We start from the raw sequence: 20842 nt of genomic DNA on the forward strand, positions 1-20842 counted from the left end.
GCAGTGTGGGTTTGCAATCATGCCTCCTCTCCTGATTAATACACAGCTTTCACGTAAGTTTCGGGAAATAAGCGGGGACCTTGGAAGGCAGGGAAGGATGGCTGTCCCTTGGAAAAGGCCCGGCGAAGGACTACTGTGAAGGGCACTCTGTTCTAGGATTCCCACCAGGAACCACAACTCGAGTGAGCCGAGAGACAATCCAGCTATCCTTGGTTTGATGGTGTGGGTGCCCCAAAGCTGTATTTCTTCACTTGGTTGCAATGGGATCAAGAGAAGAGCCATCCCGCCCCCCCCCCCCCAGTTGGGACATGGATCCTGTGAGAAGGGTGAGGCAGATGCTAATATTCCTAACTTAGAGGTGAAGAATCAGATACACAGGGATGAACATCCTCTGCTCACACAGTCAGTGAAACCAGGCTGTAAGAGCCTCCTTTCTATGAAGAAAAAAAAAAAAAAGAGTCTCCTTTCTCCGCTACATGCATCCACACTGCCAGATTTCCTGTCTAAGCTGTCACACTTTCCAGACAGCCAGGTATGGTGTCCCACACTTGCAGTCTCAGCACTTGGGATGCTGAGGCAGGAAGATCATAAGTTCCAGGCCAACTTGGGCTACAAAGTGAGTTCCAGGCCAGCTCAGGCTATACATAGTGAGACCTCGTCTAGAAAACTCAAACCAAATATACCAACAATAGCAGTAAGTTTCTGTAGTTTATTACTCTATTCTTCCTTTCTTCCTCGTTCCTTCCTTCCTTCTTCCCTCCCTCAATTCCTCTCTCAGACCTCTAGTGGGAATGTGATAGACTTTGGGGCTCGCTTCCACAGCCTTTGAAATCCACTACCGCCACGACCCTGCCTTCCACAGCCTATTCCTGACCAGTGCCTGGGTACAGCAGGAGTACTGAGGCAGGCTCATTCCTAGGAGCTAGGGAGAGGCTTCTGACCAACAGCTTTGCTCCAGGGCTCCACACTGACCTCCCCAACCCTTCCTTAGACTGGACTGCGGTCTGTGGCTTCCTCTGAACTTCCTTCTCTCTCCATCCTAAGATGAACCTGAGCTGAGATCTAAGAGACCTCGCAGTCTATTCTGACCCCTGCTGCACTTGCTCTGCATTTCGTTATCACATAGCTTATTTCCTTAGTTCCTTCTCAGAAGAGAAGCTAACTCATCGCTCTTGGTTACCTTTTGTCGTCTTGACACAAGCTCGAATTCAGTGGTTCTCAACCTGTGGGTTGCGACCCCTTGGGTTTACCTATTAGGTATGCCGCATATCAAATATTTACATTCTGATTCACAACAGCAGCAAAATGACAGCTATGAAGTAGCAATGAAAATGATTTTATGGTTGGGGTTCACCACAGCACAGGGAACTGTATCAAAGGGTCGCAGCATCAGGAAGGTTGAGAACCACTGCTCTAGAGTCTTCTGGGAAGAAAGGCCTTCAGTTGGGGAACTGCGTCCACCAGACTGGCCAGTGGACAAGTGTGTGGTGCATTTGCGTGATGAATGGTTGATGCAGGAAGGCCCAGCCCACTGTGAAGGGTGCCAACCCTGGGCAGGTGGTCCTGGGTGCTAGGAGAAAGCAGGCTGAGCGAGCCGTGTGAGCAGTGTTCCTTCACGGCCACTGCTTCAGTTCCTGCCTCCAGGTTCCTGCCCTGCCTGTCCTTCCAGATGGACTGTAAGCCGTGAACTGAGATCAGCCCTTTCCTCCCCAAGGTGCTTTTGGCCATAGTGTCTCATCGTAGCAACAATAGACAGCTAACTAGGATGGCCTCCTTCTCTCTTGCTGGTTTTGATCGCCAGAACTACATAAAGTGGTCATTATATGGCATACCTGTAATCCCAACACTCAAAGCAGGAGGATCAGAAGTTCAAGGCCATCCTTAACTACACAGTGAGTTGGAGGCCAGCCTAAGCTATGTGAGACTTTGTCCCCTATTCCAAAAAGTATTATATAGGGCCTGGACAGATGGCTCAGTGGTTAAGAGTCCTTGCCACTCTTGCATAGGACCTGTGTTAGGTTCCCAGCACCCACATGGTGGCTCACAACTGCCTGGACTCCAGCTCCAGGGGATCCAATGTCGTGACCTCTATGGGTTACAGACACATACATGGTGCACATATATATACACACAGGCAAATGCTCATGCTCTCTATTCTCTATTCAAAGAAACAGGCCGAAAGGGTCATTGAATCTCTGTTGGATAAATGTCACCACAGGGATGGATAAGGCATCAGCAGGGTCCAGAGGAGTGCAGGCTAACCCAAGCCAACGTGCAGTGGGAATGGAGACAATCCTTGAGTGAGAGAACGGAAATCATTGGGGGAGATGAGCTGGGCGGACAGGATGGAAGACCCCAGGCTCTTAGACTGCCTGGGCTAATATTTCTACGCAGAGAGCGGGGAGAGGAGGCCAAAGAGCTGAACAGCATATTGTAGACCTTTGAATGCTTCCCTGAAAGTTGGGCTCTTAGCCTGGGGCCAGGGTTTTCCAGTATTGGGCTAGCCTTGCTAGCCTACAGAATTACCTGGCACCTGATTTAAAAAAAAAATACACCCACATGGAGTTCCCTGCCAGAGCAGAACCGTTTGGAGATAAAATATGCATTTTTCCTCTTTCTTTCTTTCTTTCTTTCTTTCTTTCTTTCTTTCTTTCTTTCTTTCTTTCTTTCTTTCTTTCTTTCTTTCTTTCTTTCTTTCTTTCTTTCTTTCCCTTCCTTCCTTCCTTCCTTCCTTCCTTCCTTCCTTCCTTCCTTCCTTCCTTCCTTCCTTCCTTCCTTTCTTTCTTTTTGGCATAAGAATTTACCCCTTTGTGCCCTAGACAGGGCTGAACAGTCACCCGGAGGGTTGTTTGACTTGGCATTCTCCCCTGTACAGTATGGTGACCAAGGCAACAGAAAATACGAGAATTCAAAGGCCCACTGCTCTGAGTTTGCTGTTATCTGTTCATTTGGTTTCTGGTGACTTAAGAAGTTCTGTTTTGTTTTCAAGCCAAGCAAAACAAGGAAGGCCCACTCATGTGAGTCATGAGTCTTCCATGATCCCTCCTTGGGAGCTGAGACACATGTGACCACCTTCATTTCAACATAGGGCTCCAACAAAAGGCTTCATGCCAGCACCCAAGGTGACAGGAGAGTTACAGGGCACAGTCCCCTACCCACAACTTGCCGCCATCTTAAGAATTTCCCTATAGTGACCAGACTTCCTGATCCTTTCATTTCAGAACCCATCATCCTGATCTTGTGAATCCTGTCTTATGTCCCATAGTCGTCGTCGACGACGACGCAGGTAGGTGTTGTTTTTCTGTTGACTTAGTGGCTGCGCCTGAATCTGTTGATATTTTAACGACCATCTGGGCCCCGAGGTCTCACAGTCAACACCCCTCTGCTCAGACCATAGCCTGGAGGGTTTTTGGTCCTCCCAGCACCAGCTCTGCCACCGCCGCCAAATATAAGTTTTGATTAAGTCTCTGTCGTTCTATTTGCCACTAAAGACTCAGGAGTCAGATGTTGGTGTGAAAACCTGCTAGATCAGAGGGCCAAGAAGCAACCAGCTGACCTTCCTTTTTGGCCAGAGACCCAGCAAGAGAGCATCTCTCCACTAGTCTCAAACCAAAAAGACCACAAATCTCTAAGTCCCTCCTTACCCCTTCCTGTGCGGCTCTTTATCCGTATTCCTGGGTCCTCCGTACTCTCTATGGCTAATTCTTGTCAGCTAGTTGCTGTCTCTGTCCTCTGATCCAAGGTTAATTTTATTAACACAGTCTTGGAGTTTCACAGTGAGATCAAATATCCCCAAACAGGCGAGAGATAGGAACACTGAATACCTGGTAGGTTTGGCTGGATGTGGCCATGAAAGAGGCCTTGATCTAAGATGAAGAATGTGTGGTCTCTGGCAGTGGAACTACTGACTGAAGTGGTTGTGAGTTGTGTTAGGCAATGGAGAGGCACAAGCCTGAAGAGTTGGATGGTCTGCAGAGGAACTCTAAAATAGACAGTTGGATGGAGCAAGTCCAGGTCACAGAGCAGTGACCTGCTCTGTATACGGGTACCAGGGACAAAAGTGGCCATTGCATGAGGCAATAAAAGACAGCCCTACTAGAGGGTGTAGAATGAGAAGGGAGAGGGGTGTTGTGTGGTGGTGCAAACCTTTGATCCCGGCACTCAGGAGGCAGAGGCAGGCAGATCTCTGTGAATTTGTGGCCAACCTGGGCTACAGAGAGAGATCCAGGCTAGCCATGGCTGCACAGAGAAACCCTGTCTCGAAAACAAAGAAATGAGTAGGAGGAACTCAAAATGCAGACAGGAAAAGCCCTGGAATAATAAGAAAGACCGACTCATGGTATATTAAAAAGAGAATGAGCCGGGCAGTGGTGGCGCACGCCTTTAATCCCAGCACTCGGGAGGCAGAGCCAGGCGGATCTCTGTGAGTTCGAGGCCAGCCTGGGCTACCAAGTGAGTCCCAGGAAAGGCGCAAAGCTACACAGAGAAACCCTGTCTCGAAAATCCAAAAAAAAAAAAAAAAAAAAAAAAAAAAAAAAAAAAAAAGAGAATGAAACTATTATCAAAACAATTGCACTAATATTGAATTCTTACCCTTACTAAGCATTATTTTAAATTCTTTGCATGTAATAATTTATTCCTCCTCTCTCTCTCTCCGAGACACAGTCTCACGTGCCAAGGCTAGCCTCAAACTTGCCACATAGCCAATGCAGGCCGTGCACTCCTCATATTCCCATCTCTACCTCCCTGGTGCTAGGATTACAAGCATGTGCCACCACGCCCGGGTCCTCGGGTTTTTTTATTTATTTATTTTATGTGCATTGATAATTTGTCATGGTTGTTGGCTTCCCTGGAATAGGAATTATGGACAATTGTGAGCTGCCATGTTGATGCTGGAAACTGAACCTGGGTCCTCTGGAAGAGCGGTCAGTGTGCTCTTAACCTCTGAGCCATCTCTCCAGTCTGTCCTATCTTACAGAAACTCTCTGAGTAGTAGATGCTGTCCCACTTGAGTGTGCCCTAACTGCTAACTTCTGCTTGATGACTTGGCCCAAAGTGTGGAAGGCTAGAAGTAGGCCCAGAAACACAGAGAAGAGGGATGACAGACGTAGTCCCTGAGAATATGAGCCCAAAGAAAGACTTCATCCCTTAAGTCGCTTCTGTCAGATACTCAGTCACAGTGATGAGAAAATTAACTAACAGAGAAAACTGGTCCCAGAAAAGTGGATCGTTCCTGTGACTAACCCTGACCACAGGGCTCTAAGGCCTTTGAAACTGGTTTCTGATATCAATTTGGATGAGACTGGAGAAGTGGGCCAGAGAAGGTTCGGGATGGTGTCAGCAGAATTCAGTGAGCAATGCTGATGGAAACTGCAAAGACCAGAGTGCTGAAAGCCGGGAGGGAAAGACTGAGGCTTTGGATGGGGATGAGAATCTGATGAACTGGACTAGAAGCCATTCACATTACATTCTGGCAAAGAGTTTGACTGCGTTCTGACTGTGTGAGGTTGAAGTTCTTTTTATTAATGTTTATTCATTGAAAAAAAAGGGGGGGCTGGGGAGATAGCTCAGTTGGTAAAGTGATCGTCTTACATACATGAAAACCTGGGAGTAATGTCCAGAATTTGTGTGTTTAAAAAAGTCATGTGTATGAAGGCTATATATATAGCATGGAGGTCCCTAGGATGACTGTGGCTTATAATAAATTTCAGTTTTACTCAATTATTGAAAAAAAAATAGCCAAGTGAATGGAAACACATTGAACTATGAACCAAAGGCTGAGGGGCCCCCAGCTGGATCAGGCCCTCTGAATAGGTGAGACAGTTGATTGGCTTGATCTGTTTGGGAGGCATCTAGGCAGTGGTACCAGGTCCTGGGCTCGCTGCATGAGATAGCTGTTTGAAACCTGGAGCTTATACAGGGACACTTGGCTCAGTCTAGGAGGAAGGGACTGGACCTGCCTGGACTGAGTCTACCAGGTCAATCTCAGTCCTCGGGGGAGGATTTGCCCTGGAGGAAGTGGGAATGGGGGGTGGACTGGGGGGAAGGGGAGGGGGTGGGGGGGGAAGAATAGGGGAACCCGTGGCTGATATGTAGAACTGAATGGTATTGTAAAATAAAATAAAAAAAAAGTCACGTGTAAGCCAGGTGGTGGAGGCAGAGGCAGGCAGATCTCTGTGAATTCGAGGCCAGCCTGGTCTACAGAGCGAGTTTTAGGACAGCTAGGGCTGTTACACAGAGAAAACCTGTCCTGAAAAACAAACAAACAAATCCAGATGTGGTGATTTATTCTTGTAATCTCAGGGCTGGGGAGGTCAAGACAGGCCCTTGGTGAACTGCAGGCTGATGACAGATCTGTCTCAAAGGATGTGGACTGCGATCCTAAAGATGACAACCGAGGCTGTGCTCTGGCTTTCACGCACGCCCACACACACAGGAACACACTCACACACACTTATGAATTTCATCATGATATTCCATACATGTATATGATGTGCTTTGGCCATATTCCCCCTCCGACAACCCTCTCTCTCTTAGGGCCCCGTGTCCTCCCAAGGGTCCCCTTCCTCTTCAAAAACGGCCCCTCCTCTCTTTCTTTCATAGTGTTATTTTTTTAAAATTGAGGTCCCTCACGAGTGAAAGCAGGCAATTTTTGTCTTTCTGAGTCTGCCTTATGGCTCCAGCCCTGCGATCCTGACCACGCCAGAGCTTATCTCCCTCTGACTTGCTTCAGCGAGCATGCTGATGTCTGTCTGATTCCATCCATTTTCCTGCAGGTGACATGATTGTGTCCTTCTCTCCGGCTGAACAAAATCCTTTAGTGATATGTCTTCTCTCATTCCCTGCCCCCCCCACACACAAAGAATATGTATTTGAACTCACATTAGCTATCTTAACAGAGGCAACATTCAGACAGGATCATAAATACCGGTCACAGACTCTCACCTTTCCCTAGCAACAGACCTTTTCCCTCATTTGATTAGAAAAAGAAAACAAGCAAACACACAAAACCGTCCAAATACCTACCTACAAGAGAACATTAGCTTAAGAAAGCCTGAATTTGCTTTTCCAAATCTCCTTGTATTCTAACTTAGACATATCTCTTACTTGATTTTAAGGGGATCCTGTTTTTCTGCTTGCAAAGGGAGCTCACAATGAAATTAAATCCCCAAATCACATTTGAAGAGGCCATAATAAAGACAAAGATGGCCTCTCCCTGTGCACCCTGCAACTTTCTAAGCCCCGTTGGAAACCCTGGAAAGGACAGCCACCACAGTGTCTCCTGCTGTGGCGCGGCAATTGACAGCAAGTCAGAATCTGTCACCGATCCACTAGCAATGTCCAAACGGAGGCTTCCTTAAGCGGATGTGTTTTTGTAGGTAGGTATTTGAAATAAAAGACTGAGTAGTGAACTGTAAAAACCGTGACTGTAGCAAGACAAAGGAAAGGACTAAGTGTGAAGATTAGTCCCCAGTGTGGTAAAGCAGGGGGGGGGGGGCAGCGGGAGCCTCCCAGAGACGGAGCTTTGGCTTGGCAGGGAATGACTGAGGCTAGTTCTTGCAAGAGGATTGCTCTAAAAGGTTGAGCCTGCCCCGCCCCCTCCCACAGTCTTCTGGTTTCTCATCCCCTGTTCCCACCAGCGCGCCTGTCACTGCCATCTGCTCTGACGTGAGACAGCCGAGAGGCCTCTACCAGAGCTGAGCCGGTGGGTGACAGCACCCCTGAGCCTCCTGGACGGATAGCTAAATAAGCCAGGTTTTCTGCACAAATAGCCTTTGCTATTTCATTGCCGTAATGAAAAAACTGACCTATGGGAGCCACGCGTTCTTTGAACACGCGACTTCCTTTTATCCTTAAAAGAACTCTGTGAAATGTTACAGTCCCCCTATTACAGTTTTAATATAAAAAATGTCCCCACGGACTCATGTGTTAGAGGCCTAGCCGCCATCTGGGGGCAGTGTTTTCAGAGGGCATGGGTGGGGTGGCAGGTTGGAGGCTGAGTCCCTGGAGGTGTGCTTCTGAAGGTATTTTCTCCTGGCCCTTCCTGTCTCTCTTCGCTTCCTGGGCACTGCAAGGTGAGCAGCTTTGCTCTTCCATGCCCCTACTACCATGACAACCCGCTTCCCCGCCCCTCTGCCCCACCAACTGAAATCTGAGATTGTAGTGGGCTGGCAGGAGTGAAGATACTCTCACCATCTGACTGCTGGACCACTGAAACAACGGCCCCCAAAGAAACAGGAAATCCCCGGGAATCTCCTGCTGGGAGAAGTAAGGGTGCCAGCCAGAGGGGGGGCTTGGCTCCAGGTAAGAGATTTCAGTTCTAACAACTTGTCAGATCACCTAACAGGGTGAGACCCAAGCCCAGACAAGGAGGGGTTCGTGGTAGGTGGGACCACATCTTTTTTTAATTTATTTTTTTCCATTAAGGAAATTTCTATTCACTCTACATACCACCCACAGATCCCACTTCCTCCCTCCTCCCACTCCCTAGCCCTCCCTCCCAAGCCACCCCACATCCCCACATCCTCCAAATCAAGGTGTCCCGTGGGGAGTCAGCAGAGCCCGGCACACAGAGCTGAGGCAGGTCCAAGCCCCTCCCCACTGCACCAAGACTGTGCAAGGCGTCACACCGCAGGTACCCGGCTCCCAAAAGCCAGCTCATGCACCAGGGATGGATCCCGATCCCCCGCCCCGGTGTCCCCCCAACAGTTCAAGCTAAACAACTGTCTTCTGTATCCAGAGGACCTAGTCCAGTCCCATGGGGGCTCCACAGCCACCAGTAGGACCACATCTTGACCCTTGCTTAGATGTGCACACACTTGGCCCTCTATTCAAGCTTCGGTCTCACTTCAGGACCCCAAAGACAGACTTGGCAGAGCTGCTGGATCTTTTTGTCCCTCTTCCCAACATGGCCACATTGAATAAGTCTTCACCTCTTTCTGCTTTCCACCACGAACTTATGGATGAAATGGGTATAGTAAAGAAACCCAAACAGCCACTCCGTGGGTGATGAAGGGAAAAAGTTTATTCCAAACTGCCAAGAATGTGTCTCGGGAAAGCAGAGACAGTCCCGTGTGTGTGTGTGTGTGTGTGTGTGTGTGTGTGTGTAAATGCCCAACCTTGGGAAAAGGAATTTCTTGGGGAGGGGACTGACAATTTAACTCTGAATTGTGAAATTTCTAAATAGAAACCCTAAGACAGATGACAAGGCAGGATTCGAACCTGCCTTGATGCTAGTTTGTTTTTGGTCTTGGTTGAGCCAGAAAAAAAGCCATTTCCTAAGTACCAAACAAATATGAGAGATTCAAACCAAGGATTGAATCTGTATTTTTTAAATTTTACACTGATTTGGGGAACAGGGTACATATATGTGCAAAAGTGCATTGCTGAGGGCACATCTGCGCAACAGTGCATGTGCTGAGGGCACATCTGTGCAACAGTGCATGTGCTGAGGGCACATCTGCGCAACAGTGCATGTGCTGAGGGCACATCTGCGCAACAGTGCATGTGCTGAGGGCACATCTGCGCAACAGTGCATGTGCTGAGGGCACATCTGTGTAACAGTGCATGTGCTGAGGGCACATCTGTGTAACAGCTGAGGTCAGAGGATGGCTTTGGGAGTTGGTTCTCTTTTTCCAGGTTCCAGGAACCAAATTCACGTTGTCAGGCTTAGCAGCAAGCACCCTTACCTACTGAGCCTGAATCTGTATGTTTTAAGAATTTTTTTCAGGCTGGAGAGATGGCTCACTGGTTAAGGGCACTGGCTGCCCTTCCAAAGGTCCTGAGTTCAATTCCCAGCAACCACATGGTGGCTCCCAGCCATCTGTAATGAGATCTGGCGCCCTCTTCTGGCCTGCAGGCGTACATGTAGACAGAACACTGTATACATAATAAATAAATAAATTTAAAAAAAAAAGAATTTTTTCATTTAATTTGTAAGAGCTAAAATCATGAATACAGTGCTAAATGTTTCAATGATACATTCTTCATTTAGCTATATATTTGAATTAAATCAAAATACACATATAGTGTCAGGTCTCAAACTCAGGACAAATGGTGGAGGTGCCTATTTAACATATCCAAGTGGACCTGGCCTCCAGGTTCTCCCAGCATCTCTCAGTACCTGTTACAGAGTCATGCTGGGTCCCTTCCTCCCTTCCCTTATATGACTAACCCACCCATTTCCCTACGCTGGTGTTTTTTGGTCTCCTGGCTTGTTCCTGGCCTCTTGGCTCCTGGTTCCTCTCTTGTCCCCCCCACCTTTCCATGGCCTGGTTTAGTCTGGACCATTCCTCTAGCTCTACTTTCCCTCATATCTACAGTAGACCTCCTCCACCATACCTAGGGACATCATGTCCTCCTTTCATTTCTTTTTTTCATTCAGTAGAGGCTGGGATCACCATCTTACTAATAGAAATTCAGGGAAGATTTGTAGTGTCCATGACTGAAAGCTGAAAGCTGTGTACCCAAATCGAGCTCTGTTTCTCTCTTTTTGTGTGCATGATACATGTGTACATATTCATGTATATGTGTCCACATGTGTGTATGTATATGCCTGTGAATGCATATGTGGAGGCCTGAGGTTTATATCAGACATCTTCCTCTTTTGCTGACAAAATGAGTGAGAGCACTCACTGAATAAGGAGTTCACTGATTGGCTAGACTGGCTGGCCAGCAAATACCTGGGGTTCTATTTTCACCCCCAGAGCTAGGATGAACATACGTCTCCATTATTCCTGGGCTTTTTTTTTTTTTTTTTTGTACACTCATCACCCATGTTATGCATCTTTAGGTCTTTATGGTTGCACAGCCCTGACATTCTTAAGATATCTGTTATATTTGTTTTTTTGTGGTTTTTGTTGTTATTTGTTTTTTGAGACAGGATTTCTCTGTGTAACAGCTCTGGCTGTCCTGGATCTCTCTTTATAGACCAGGCTGGCCTTGAACCAAGATGTACCTGCCTTTGCCTACTGTGCTGGGATTGAAGGCATGCATCACCAGTTGGCTTGTTTGTGTTTTGAGACAGGGTCTTCTGTAACCTAGGCTGGTCTGATCTGGCTATGCAGCTGAGGCTGACCTTGAACTTCTGATATTGCTATCGCCACCTCCCAAGTGCTGAGATGACAGATATGGAAAGTTTGCAGTGTTCATGATTAAAAGCTGAAAGATGAGCCACACTGATCCCCACACTTGAGAGGCAGAGGCAGGCAGATCTCTCAGTTCAAGGCCAGCCTGGTGTACAGAGTGAGTTCCAGGACAGCCATGGCTACACAGAGAAACCCTGTTTCAAAAATACCAAAACCCAAACCAAACCAAACAAAAAATTAAATAAAAGCTGAAAGATGATAGCTGTGTACCCAAAGGCAGGCAGGCAAGCTTCTCTCTCTCTCTCTCTCTCTCTCTCTCTCTCTCTCTCTCTCTCTCTCTCTCTCTCTCTCTCTCTCTCTCCCATGTTTATGCAGTGCTGCGGATTTGTGCTAGGCAATCATTGTAATAACTGAGCTTCCTTTTCAGCCCTATGTTAGTTTTTTTAATTCTGTTTTTCTTTCCCTCCTAGTTTCATTAAGGTATCACTGACGAGTAAAAACTGTATATATTCAGGGTGTTCCGTGTGATGTTTTGATATATGTGCACATTATGATATGATCACCACAGTTAAGCTAATTGGCATATCCTTCATCTCTCCAGAGCAAGGTCGTCAGAAAGCCTCTGATGGCTTTAGTTGAGGCTTTGAAGCCTGCCACTGGGGCTCTTCTTGCTCCTTTATGGTTAATCAGAATGGATGGTATTTTTGAGAAAGAAAGGACCTGGCTGACTCACCTGCCTCCAGCTTCTGCGTTATTGTCTCGCTGTGTGGCTGCTTCCAAGTAAAGCTGAGCCTGCCAGGCAGCCAGTGAGCCTTGAGTAGCCTTGACAACCACTATTTTTTTTAAAGCTAGATTTTTTTGCAGTTGGGCCAGAATCAGGAGAGTAAAGTTTCAGGTTCTCTCCACCTTACCGGTACAGTGTTCCAGTTTATAGGAGAGATGATGTCATAGAAATATGGAGATTCAGCTGTGAAGACGTCGTGAGGAGGCCCCAGAGGAGGTAGGCATCTACAAGTTTGCCTCTGGGTCAGGGCTTTAGGCTATTGGCCCCCTAGCATGCTATTTTCTCGAGAAAGCTTCATTCTGTAGGTTCCTGTTGATACTCTCTAATCCCCTACTTTCTGACCCATTTCTTGATCTTGAACGATTTGAGGGGCTATGCCATCTATAAACTGGTGGGAGGTTCCTGAAATATGAAATATGCCTTACCTGGAGAAAACGCCGTGAGCAGAGTACAAACAGCCAATGTCAGAAGATATCCGGTCAGGACTCAACTGCTTTTTTGTTTCGTGTGTGTGTGTGTGTGTGTGTGTGTATGTGTGTGTGTGTGTGTGTGTGTGTGTGTGTGTGTGTTCACATGTGTGTCCATGTGAAGTCCAGAGGTTGATGACAGGTGTCTTCCTCAGTCACCACTCTCCATTTATGATTTTTAAATTTTTGATGTTATTATTATTAGTGTAGTGTATGTGCAGTGTGTGTGTGTGTGTGTGTGTGTGTGTGTGTGTGTGTGTGTGTGTGTGTGTAAGAGAGAGTGAGAACAATGTTGGTTCTGGGGATTGAACTCAGGCTGTCAGACTTAAACAACAAGTACCTTTACCCCTGATCCATATCCTCAGCCCTCTCCCTTAACTTTTGAGGCAGGGTCCCTCTCTGAATCAGGAGCTCAGTGTTTTTATTTGGTGGGTTGGCCAGTGAGCTCCAGGGATCTGTCTGTCTCTGCCAGCTCAACACTGGCATTACAGGCATGTACACTATACAACACACACGCAAAAGAAAGAAAGAAATGTAATTAAAAAATTAAATGCACTTAGCTTGCTGAGCAGTGGTGGTGCATTTGGGAGGCAGAAGCAGGCAGATCTCTGTGAGTTCAAGGCCAGCCTGGTCAACAAAGCAAGTTCTAGGACATCTAGGGCTACACAAAGAAACCCTGTCTCAAAAAAAAAAAAAACCCAAAAACAAACAAAAAAAGCTAAACAAAACAAAAACAAGAAAGAAAAGAAAAATGCATTTAGTTGAGTGAATACACGCTGTTCCTGATGTTATCTTAAGTGCTGTGCATTTTTTGGAAACAATCTTCTTAGCATGGACAATTATAAAATCAACATGTTGATCAAGCTGGCTGTGGTAGGGCATGCTTGTGATCTCAGCACTCAGGTGGGAGGCTCAGGAATTCAAGGTCAGCCTTGAGTACATAGAGAGTTTAAAATCAACCTGAGCTACGTGAAAGCCTCTCTCAAAAAAGAAAGAAATGAAGACAGAAAGAAACATTGTGGGAGGCTCGAGAGATAGCTCAGAGGTTAAGAGCATGGGCTGATCTCCCAGTGGTACACGGGTTCAATTCCCGGCACCCACATGACAACTCACAACTGTCTATAACTCCAAGATCTGACACTCTTACACAGACATACACGCAGGCAAAACACCAATACACATAAAATAAAAATTAAAAAAAGAAAGATAGTATGTGTTGCAGATGTTCTGTGTCCTACAATATAAAATATTTATCCAATATTTAATTATTTATGTAAAACATTTTATGTAAATAAATAAGCATATGTGTACTTTCTTTTTAAATAAATGGTGAAGTCATAAGTATACCAAAGAATCATTTAAAAGTAAATTTCTTAATTGTTCATTATCAGTAAAATTTTCCATTTGTATGCTTGTTCTTATTTATATGTCTGTGTAGCCGAGGGTACATGGGAATTTATCGGGTGAAAAGGGGCTGAGCACGGAAAACGTTTAAGAAGTCCTGCCTGGCAGATGGCCACCTCTCTTTGTGCTGGCTCCGGGGAACCACAGGCATCCTCTCTGTGTGCTGCTGGGTGTGGGAGCAGGGGTGAAGAGGTGACCCTTCTTCGACACCCTTCTTTGTGCTCATTGGCACCCCCAACCCTAAAGTTATTTTCATTGCTACTTCAGAACTGTCATTTTGCTAGCTATGAATCGTAATGTAAATGTCCGTGTTTTCTGATGGTCTTGGGTGACCCCTGTGAAAGGGTCGTTCTTCCCACCCCGCCAAGGTGTCTCAACCCACACACATTGAGAACCGCGGCTCTAACAACCCAAGACAGGCAGTGACCACAGACAGCACTTCTTGTATCTCAAGTGGAAGGGTGACATTTCCTGGGATGAGGGTCCAAGGAGCCCCACCCTGACTCCAGAGTTCCTGTCCTTCACACAGACCTGAATGCACCCACTATGTGAAGGAGCTGCGGCACAGGGTGGGCGCGTGGCTCAGCGGCAGAGGGCTTGGCCTGGTACTGGGAGGCTCCGGGTCCCATTCTCAGAACCGCAAACAAACAGACACAAAGAGCTGCAGAAGAGCCACCTTTTTCTTGATGATCTATTCAGAACTAGCTGTTAGTGTTCGCCTTCAGCCTGGGGAGCATGTATCACTGGTTATGATCAGAGCTGTGACCTCGTTCTCTGACTTTAGAATGGGGCATGAACTCAAAAGAATGGACACTCTGTTGCATGGCAAGTATTGGTACCAACCTGTGATTTACTCAACAGGAATTGGTGGAAAGTTTTGGTTTAATTCCTCATTTTCCTCTCAATGCATATATTCATATAATCATGGAAATTGCATAATATAGTTTAAATTGCATAATTATGGAGAGACAGCTACGTGTGCTAAATCTGGTGCTGTGGAGCCTTCGTTTCGATTCCTTTCCCAGGTGGAGCAGAGAGGACATTTCTCAGTTAATTTCCTTAGTCTGGACTTCGCTTTCCAAAAATCTCTCTAGCATTAAGAGATTGATGTGTTTTCTGTGAGATGCTTGTGTTTTCAGCTTTAGATTCCAGGCAGCCTGGTGGCTGCAGCCTGGCATTACCTGGCTGGTGGCTTAAATTTCAGCTCATTGCAGACAGGTCTGGATTTCTGTGTCATTGGATGTGATTTTTGCTCCCTATTTGCTAGCTTCATTGTGATGCACCCCAGCCCCACCCTGAAGAACTCGGTTTCTTTGTAGGTAGTGGCTTCCATGATAAAGCAATATATCCTTCCCCTGGAGAGGCTCTGCATTCATTGTAGGAGGAGCTGGTGAGCCAGGAGCCTTACACTGCAGGATAAACAGAGCCGGAGCTGAGCAGAGCTGTTCACCTGGCAGGGCCTCCCATTGGTGCAGAGAATTATTACTCTGGTCAGGCATTTCAAATTGAACTGCATCTGCAGAGACGAACAGAGTCCTTTAACCTCATTTGCTGGAGATATTTATTCGTCTGCACTGTCTGCAGCCTCCATTCTATTAGAATAGTCAATGCCAAGCTTCTTTGAGCCAAACACACAATAAGGAACACACACACACACACACACACACACACACACACACACACGCACACGCACACGCACACGCACATGCACACACACAGATTCTTGTTTTTCTCTTTTCCCCTCTTCTGATTAACAGAAACAGTTGACTGGATCTGGATCTGGGGCTGGAGCTCAGTAGTTGGAGCACTTGCTGAGAATTCACAGAGCCCTGGGTTCCACCTCCAGCATGTAAACCTGGCATGGTGGAGCATGCTTATGATCCCAGAATTCAGGAGGCAGATGCAGGAAGACCAGGAATTTAAGGTTCAAGGTCAATCTAGTTTACACAGGACCCTGTCTAAAAAAAGGAGGAAGAAGAAGAAAGAGAAAAAGAAATGATTGATATTCATTTAATAGATTTTCCCCCCCTTTGAAACAGGGTCTCACTATACTACATAGCTCTGGCTATCATGAAAGTCTCTATGTAGAGCAGGCTGGCCTGGAACTCACAGAGATCCACTTGCCTCTGCCTTGTGAGTGCTGGGATCCACACATGTACCAGCTGAAATGATTTGCAAAGCTCCTGCTGAGTCTTGAAGCCCAATCCTAGGAGCAGAGTCTAGACTTAGTCCTCAGAAATTCACATAATCAACAAGAGAGAGCCTCGCTGCCACAACTCCTTCTGCTATTTCTTCTGGAATTTGCTTTCATCTTCCTCCCTCCCTCCCTCCCTCCCTCCCTCCCTCCCTCCCTCCCTCCCTCCCTCCCTCCCTCCCTCCCTTCCTTCCTTCCTTCCTTCCTTTTCTCTTTTATGTGCAGTAATGTTTTGCCATGGGAAGTTTCAGGTCCCCAGAAACTGGAGTTACAGACAGTTGTGAGCCTCCATGTGGGTGCTGGGAGTTGAACCTGGGTCCTCTGGAAGAGCAGCCAGTGCTCTTAACCACTGAGCCATCTCTCCAGCCCCCTGCTTTCGTATTTCTATGGTCAGATTTCTTACATTTTTTTCCCTTTCAAGTCAATCTATTTCTGATGGAAGCCGATCTTGCCGGCCCCTGTGTGCGGTCTTTAGATATCATCTTGCACATGTCACTTTTTAGTTCCGCCACAGTTGTGTGTGTCAGTCATGGTCCTGGCCCCAAACTCACGGCACACTCCAGATCGGCAATTTGAGAAGAATCCAATAAGGACTATTCATTAAATGTGGGCAAGGCCTAGGGAAACCACCAGAGACCTGGCTGGTGAAACTTTGGGGACTCCATTGCCATGACTAGGCCCCGGAGAACCTGGAGACAGAGAGCTGTGGAGATGGTTACCTGACAGTAGCTGTAGGTGCTGGCGAGGCACGGGGCCATACTTAATGCCCATGCTCTGAACAGAGCCGAAAACTGAGATTCGCCAGCTCTCCTCTCACCCTCCACACCTTTGTTATCCTGCTAAGAATGGCGGGGGTGGGGTGGGGGTGGGTAGGGGGGGGGTGGGAGGGCTTGGAAGCCTAGAAGGCAGAGGCCACGGGAGTCTGCTGGCAGACTCCACGAAGCTGGAAGGCCCAAAGAGAACAGAGCCAGCACTTTATGTAACTAGAATTCACAGCTGAACACATTCAGCATTCTTTCCTTTCTTCAATAACTTTTATTTTCCTTGGAGTTAATAATTGACTCTTTTTCTTTTAAAAAAAAAACCTTTTTTCAATTTTGCCTTCTTGTGTTTCAAATTTAGGTTTTAGGATGTTGTTTCTTTCTTTTTCACGGAAATTCTTCACGGTCTTCTGCCCCCATCTCCTCTTTTCCTCTCCTGTAGGCAACCCTTGCTTCTCTTTTAATGGATTCTTCTGGTGCTTGGCTCGCACATGCGTTGTGGTGTCCTGACCTGTGCAGTGATATCTAAATGCAGGAAAGGATATGGTGTTTCGATAGAGACAGGCCACTTTCAGTCACCGGGCTTCCAACAGTGTTGTCGGCATTTTGACTGGACCAACATCCCACCTTTCCATCCTGTGATTCTAGAAATGCACTTCACTGCGAAGCTGTGTAGTACCCTCCTCCCGATGATCTGCTGGCTTGCTCAGCCTTTTGTTTGTCCTGAGAGCAACAGCTGCCCATTTTCTTCATTTGTATAGTTTCCTATAAACTAGTAATTAGCCCACCCCCAACCTTTAATTGCCATCCAATTCTCTCTTTCCCTCCCTCCCTTTCTCTCTCCTCCTTTTTCTTCCTTCCTCGCTTCCTTCCTTCCTTTCTTCCATGCTGAGACTGGAACCCAGGGCTTCATGCATATGAAGCCTATGTTCACCCCCAGCTACACCCCAGCCCTTAGGTGCCCTCCAGTTATTCACATGCGCCCAGCTTTCCAGGAGTCCATTGTTCACTGAAGCTGTCTGCAGTGGCTCTGCCCTAGTCAGCCTGCTCTCCAGTGTCACTGGGGGCGCCCGCCCGTCACCTCCCTCTCAAGTTCCAACTCTGTCTTCTCTTCTCATGTATTTTTCTTCTTCCATGCTGGAGCAGCTCTGCTAACTCTTGAGAACTGGGTGCATGGGAGGTAAATTTTTTGAGACTGTTTAACTAAAATGTCGTTAGTCTCTTTAATGGATTTTTATTATTATTATTAAGAAATTTTGTATTCATTTTACATACCAACCACAGATTTCCTTCCCCCCCCCCATCCTCCCTCTTCCCACCTGTTAATGGGTTGTTTCACAGGTTCATAAATCTAGGTTGGAATTAATTTTTCTTGGCATTTTTTAAAGATTTATTTCTTTTTGATGATGTGCATATATGTGGTGGGGGAGGGGCGTGCATATGTGTGCAGTGTCCACGGTGTCCAGAAGAGGGCATCAGATCCCCTAAAACTGGAGTTCCAGACAGCTGGGAGCCACTGGCTGCGGGTGCTGGGAAGCACTCTTAACCACTGAGCCATCAATCCAGCATGGATCTTAAGGCAAGTACTCTGCTAATTGAACTACATCTCCAGGCCTTCTGGATTTTTTTTTTTTTTTGAGACTTGTCACATTATGGAGCTCTCTGGCTGGTCTGGAACAAACATCCACCTGCTTCTGCCTCCTGAGAGTTGAAATTAAAGGCTTGTGCCACTATGGCCAGGCTCTTCTCCATATTTTGAGAGATTCACTCACCTTTAGCTTTCAATCTTCCCATTGAGTTTTTCGTTTCTTCTAGCCAGCCCGCGCCCCACCCCCACCCCCACTCCCCCACCCCCGGCCAGAGGACTTTTTCCTGTTCTTTAGATGTTTTTATGTGGTTGTGATGTCAGAAAATATTAACTATTGAAGTTGCTACATCTCTCAATGTAATCTGTTTCTACCAAATTCTTTTATCCTCCATGTTTTGTGCTCTGTCTTGATTTAGTGAGTTTCCTGAGATATCTAGGAGTCCTGGGGTCTAAGATTATAACCTAAGAACGTGATTGGAAGAGTCTGATGGGGGCTATTGAGTGTGGCGTTTACTGAAACCTATGTAGACCACGGTACTGGAGTTATGATAGCTAGATTTCTGTCTAGGGCTGTCGGCGCCTCAGAGACGCAGCTTTCTGGGATGCTGACTGGGAAGCTGGTGGTATCTTTCATTGAAGGTCATTGGGAGAAGAGGGCTGAGGGTCACTTCATCCTCAGTTACTCCGTATTCCTGATGCAGAATCCCTCGCTCAGCAATGGTTAATATTCCCCAGGCAAAAGACAACACCCTTTCCTCACACCCATCCCCTGCGAGAACACTGTTCAGCCTTCGGCAGGAGTCGGGGGAGCCGTTGTGTCGCTGAGGTTGGAAATCTGGATGTCCATGGCTCCTGAAACCCACACTGTCAATGATTACTGTATTGTCCTCTGGCTCTAATCCACCCTTCTCTCTGGCTTTGTGCTGGCTGGGCGGAGTCAGCCAGCCGCATTGATTTTGCTGCTGTTACTTGCTAGACTTCACCCGGAGAGGGCAGTAGAGGGAAGCCGGCGGGCTAGCAAAGGCTAGAGGGACCTGCTTTCCACTCCAGCCTGCCGCAGCCCAGCCACGTTGAACGCTCCGGTCGCTGCGCCTCCCGGCAGCGACAGTGCGAGGCAGTTTTACAGTTCTTGCCCTGCCTTATCACATCCCCGGCCCAGGGACACCCGTATTTGTGCACGCAGCAGCACCCTGCCGCGGGGAGAGCTTGTGTTCCAGTCCTTTGGGATCCTCCTCGGACCTTCCAGTTTTTAATAATCCCACCCTCTTTCCTTTGTTCCCCAGCCTTGAGGATGATCGCAGCCTCCCGAGGTTACTGCCTCCATGTTACCTTCTCAGAATTCTCTTCCTATGCTTTCAGCTACCTACCTAACAACTTCATACCTAGTCAGCTCATTAATTCAGTCAATACATTAAATGCCTTCTCTTCAGCAGCAAGAGCACGTATGTGCAATTGAGGTCCTGGGTTCTATCCTGGGCAACCTTCTATTCAAACAACTCACTGGCTCCTGTCTCCAAAGTAGATTCAGACTGCCCAACTGTTTACAACATGGCTTCTTATTTTCCGGTGTCACCTAACACCCCAGTTTCCTAAGTTAGGGTTGCCCCCAAATGCTGAGTCTTTCTGGAACTTAACAAAAGATATCAGCTTGTTTCTTGGTTCCCCGACCACTTTCAAAAAATAGGATTCAGCCTCTGTGGTCTCTTTGATCGTGTGCTTTGCTGCTTCCTCAAAGCTCTGTTGCTGTTTGCTCTCCCAATCTATTTGACCCTCTTGGGGGGGGGGGGGAGAGAGAAAGGAAGAGAGAGAGGGAGGGAGAGAGAGAGAGAGAAAGGGAGAGAGAGAGAGAGAGAAAGGAAGAGAGAGAGGGAGGGAGAGAGAGAGAGAAAGGGAGAGAGGGAGGGAGAGAGGGAGAGAGAGAGAGAGAAAGGGAGAGAGGGAGGGAGGGAAGGAGGGAGGGAGGGAGGGAGAGAGAGAGAACGAGGAGGAGGAGAGAAAAGAAAAGAAAGAAAAATCCATTTCCTATCAGCATAATGAAATGTGGTGGAGAGGACCTAGTATTATTATTTTCTTTGAATTAAAAGCATACAGGCGTGGTGGTCATTCCATGCCAGTAATTCTCGCACTGAGAAGCCAGAGGCAGTGGGATCATTGCAGGTTTGAGGACAGCCTGCTACATAGTGAGTTCGAGGATAGCCAGTACCACATGTTGAGACCATGTTTATAAAATAAATAAAAATAAAATAAAATAGGGGCTGGAGAGATGGTTCAGCAGGTAAGAGTGTACTGCTCTTGACCAGGACCAGTATCTATGTCCAGCTCACAACCACCTTGTAGCGTCAGCTCAGAGGGATTTGGTGCCCTCTTCTGGCCTCCTGGGGTAAGGAGGCTTGTGAGTGAGCATGCACGCCAGATTGCGTGTGCGCGTGCGCGAGACACACACACACACACACACACACACACACACACACACACACACACACACACACACAAACATATACACACAAATAAAAATAAACATTAAAAATATCAAAACGAGATAAATAATAGAGCCAGG

At 47.1% G+C, this 20842-nt stretch overlaps 1 protein-coding gene across 4 annotated transcripts in view; it reads left to right on the forward strand.

Moving 5' to 3' along the window:
• Med14 (mediator complex subunit 14) overlaps nucleotides 1-20842 on the forward strand; it is a 291290-nt gene that overhangs the window by 57351 nt on the left and 213097 nt on the right. For 2 of the 4 annotated variants that reach the window (XM_076562089.1, XM_076562086.1), the window contains exon 2: nucleotides 3222-3286. In XM_076562089.1, coding sequence (XP_076418204.1) covers nucleotides 3255-3286 — 32 coding nt within the window. In that variant the 5' untranslated portion in view covers nucleotides 3222-3254. Of the gene's footprint in view, nucleotides 1-3221; nucleotides 3287-4858; nucleotides 4926-7350; nucleotides 7380-20842 lie in introns of those variants that run through there. The other 2 variants (XM_076562088.1, XM_076562087.1) reach the window with 2 other exon arrangements.

The sequence above is a fragment of the Peromyscus maniculatus genome, chromosome X, assembly GCF_049852395.1.
Source record: "Peromyscus maniculatus bairdii isolate BWxNUB_F1_BW_parent chromosome X, HU_Pman_BW_mat_3.1, whole genome shotgun sequence".
Classification (NCBI taxonomy): Eukaryota; Metazoa; Chordata; class Mammalia; order Rodentia; family Cricetidae; genus Peromyscus; species Peromyscus maniculatus.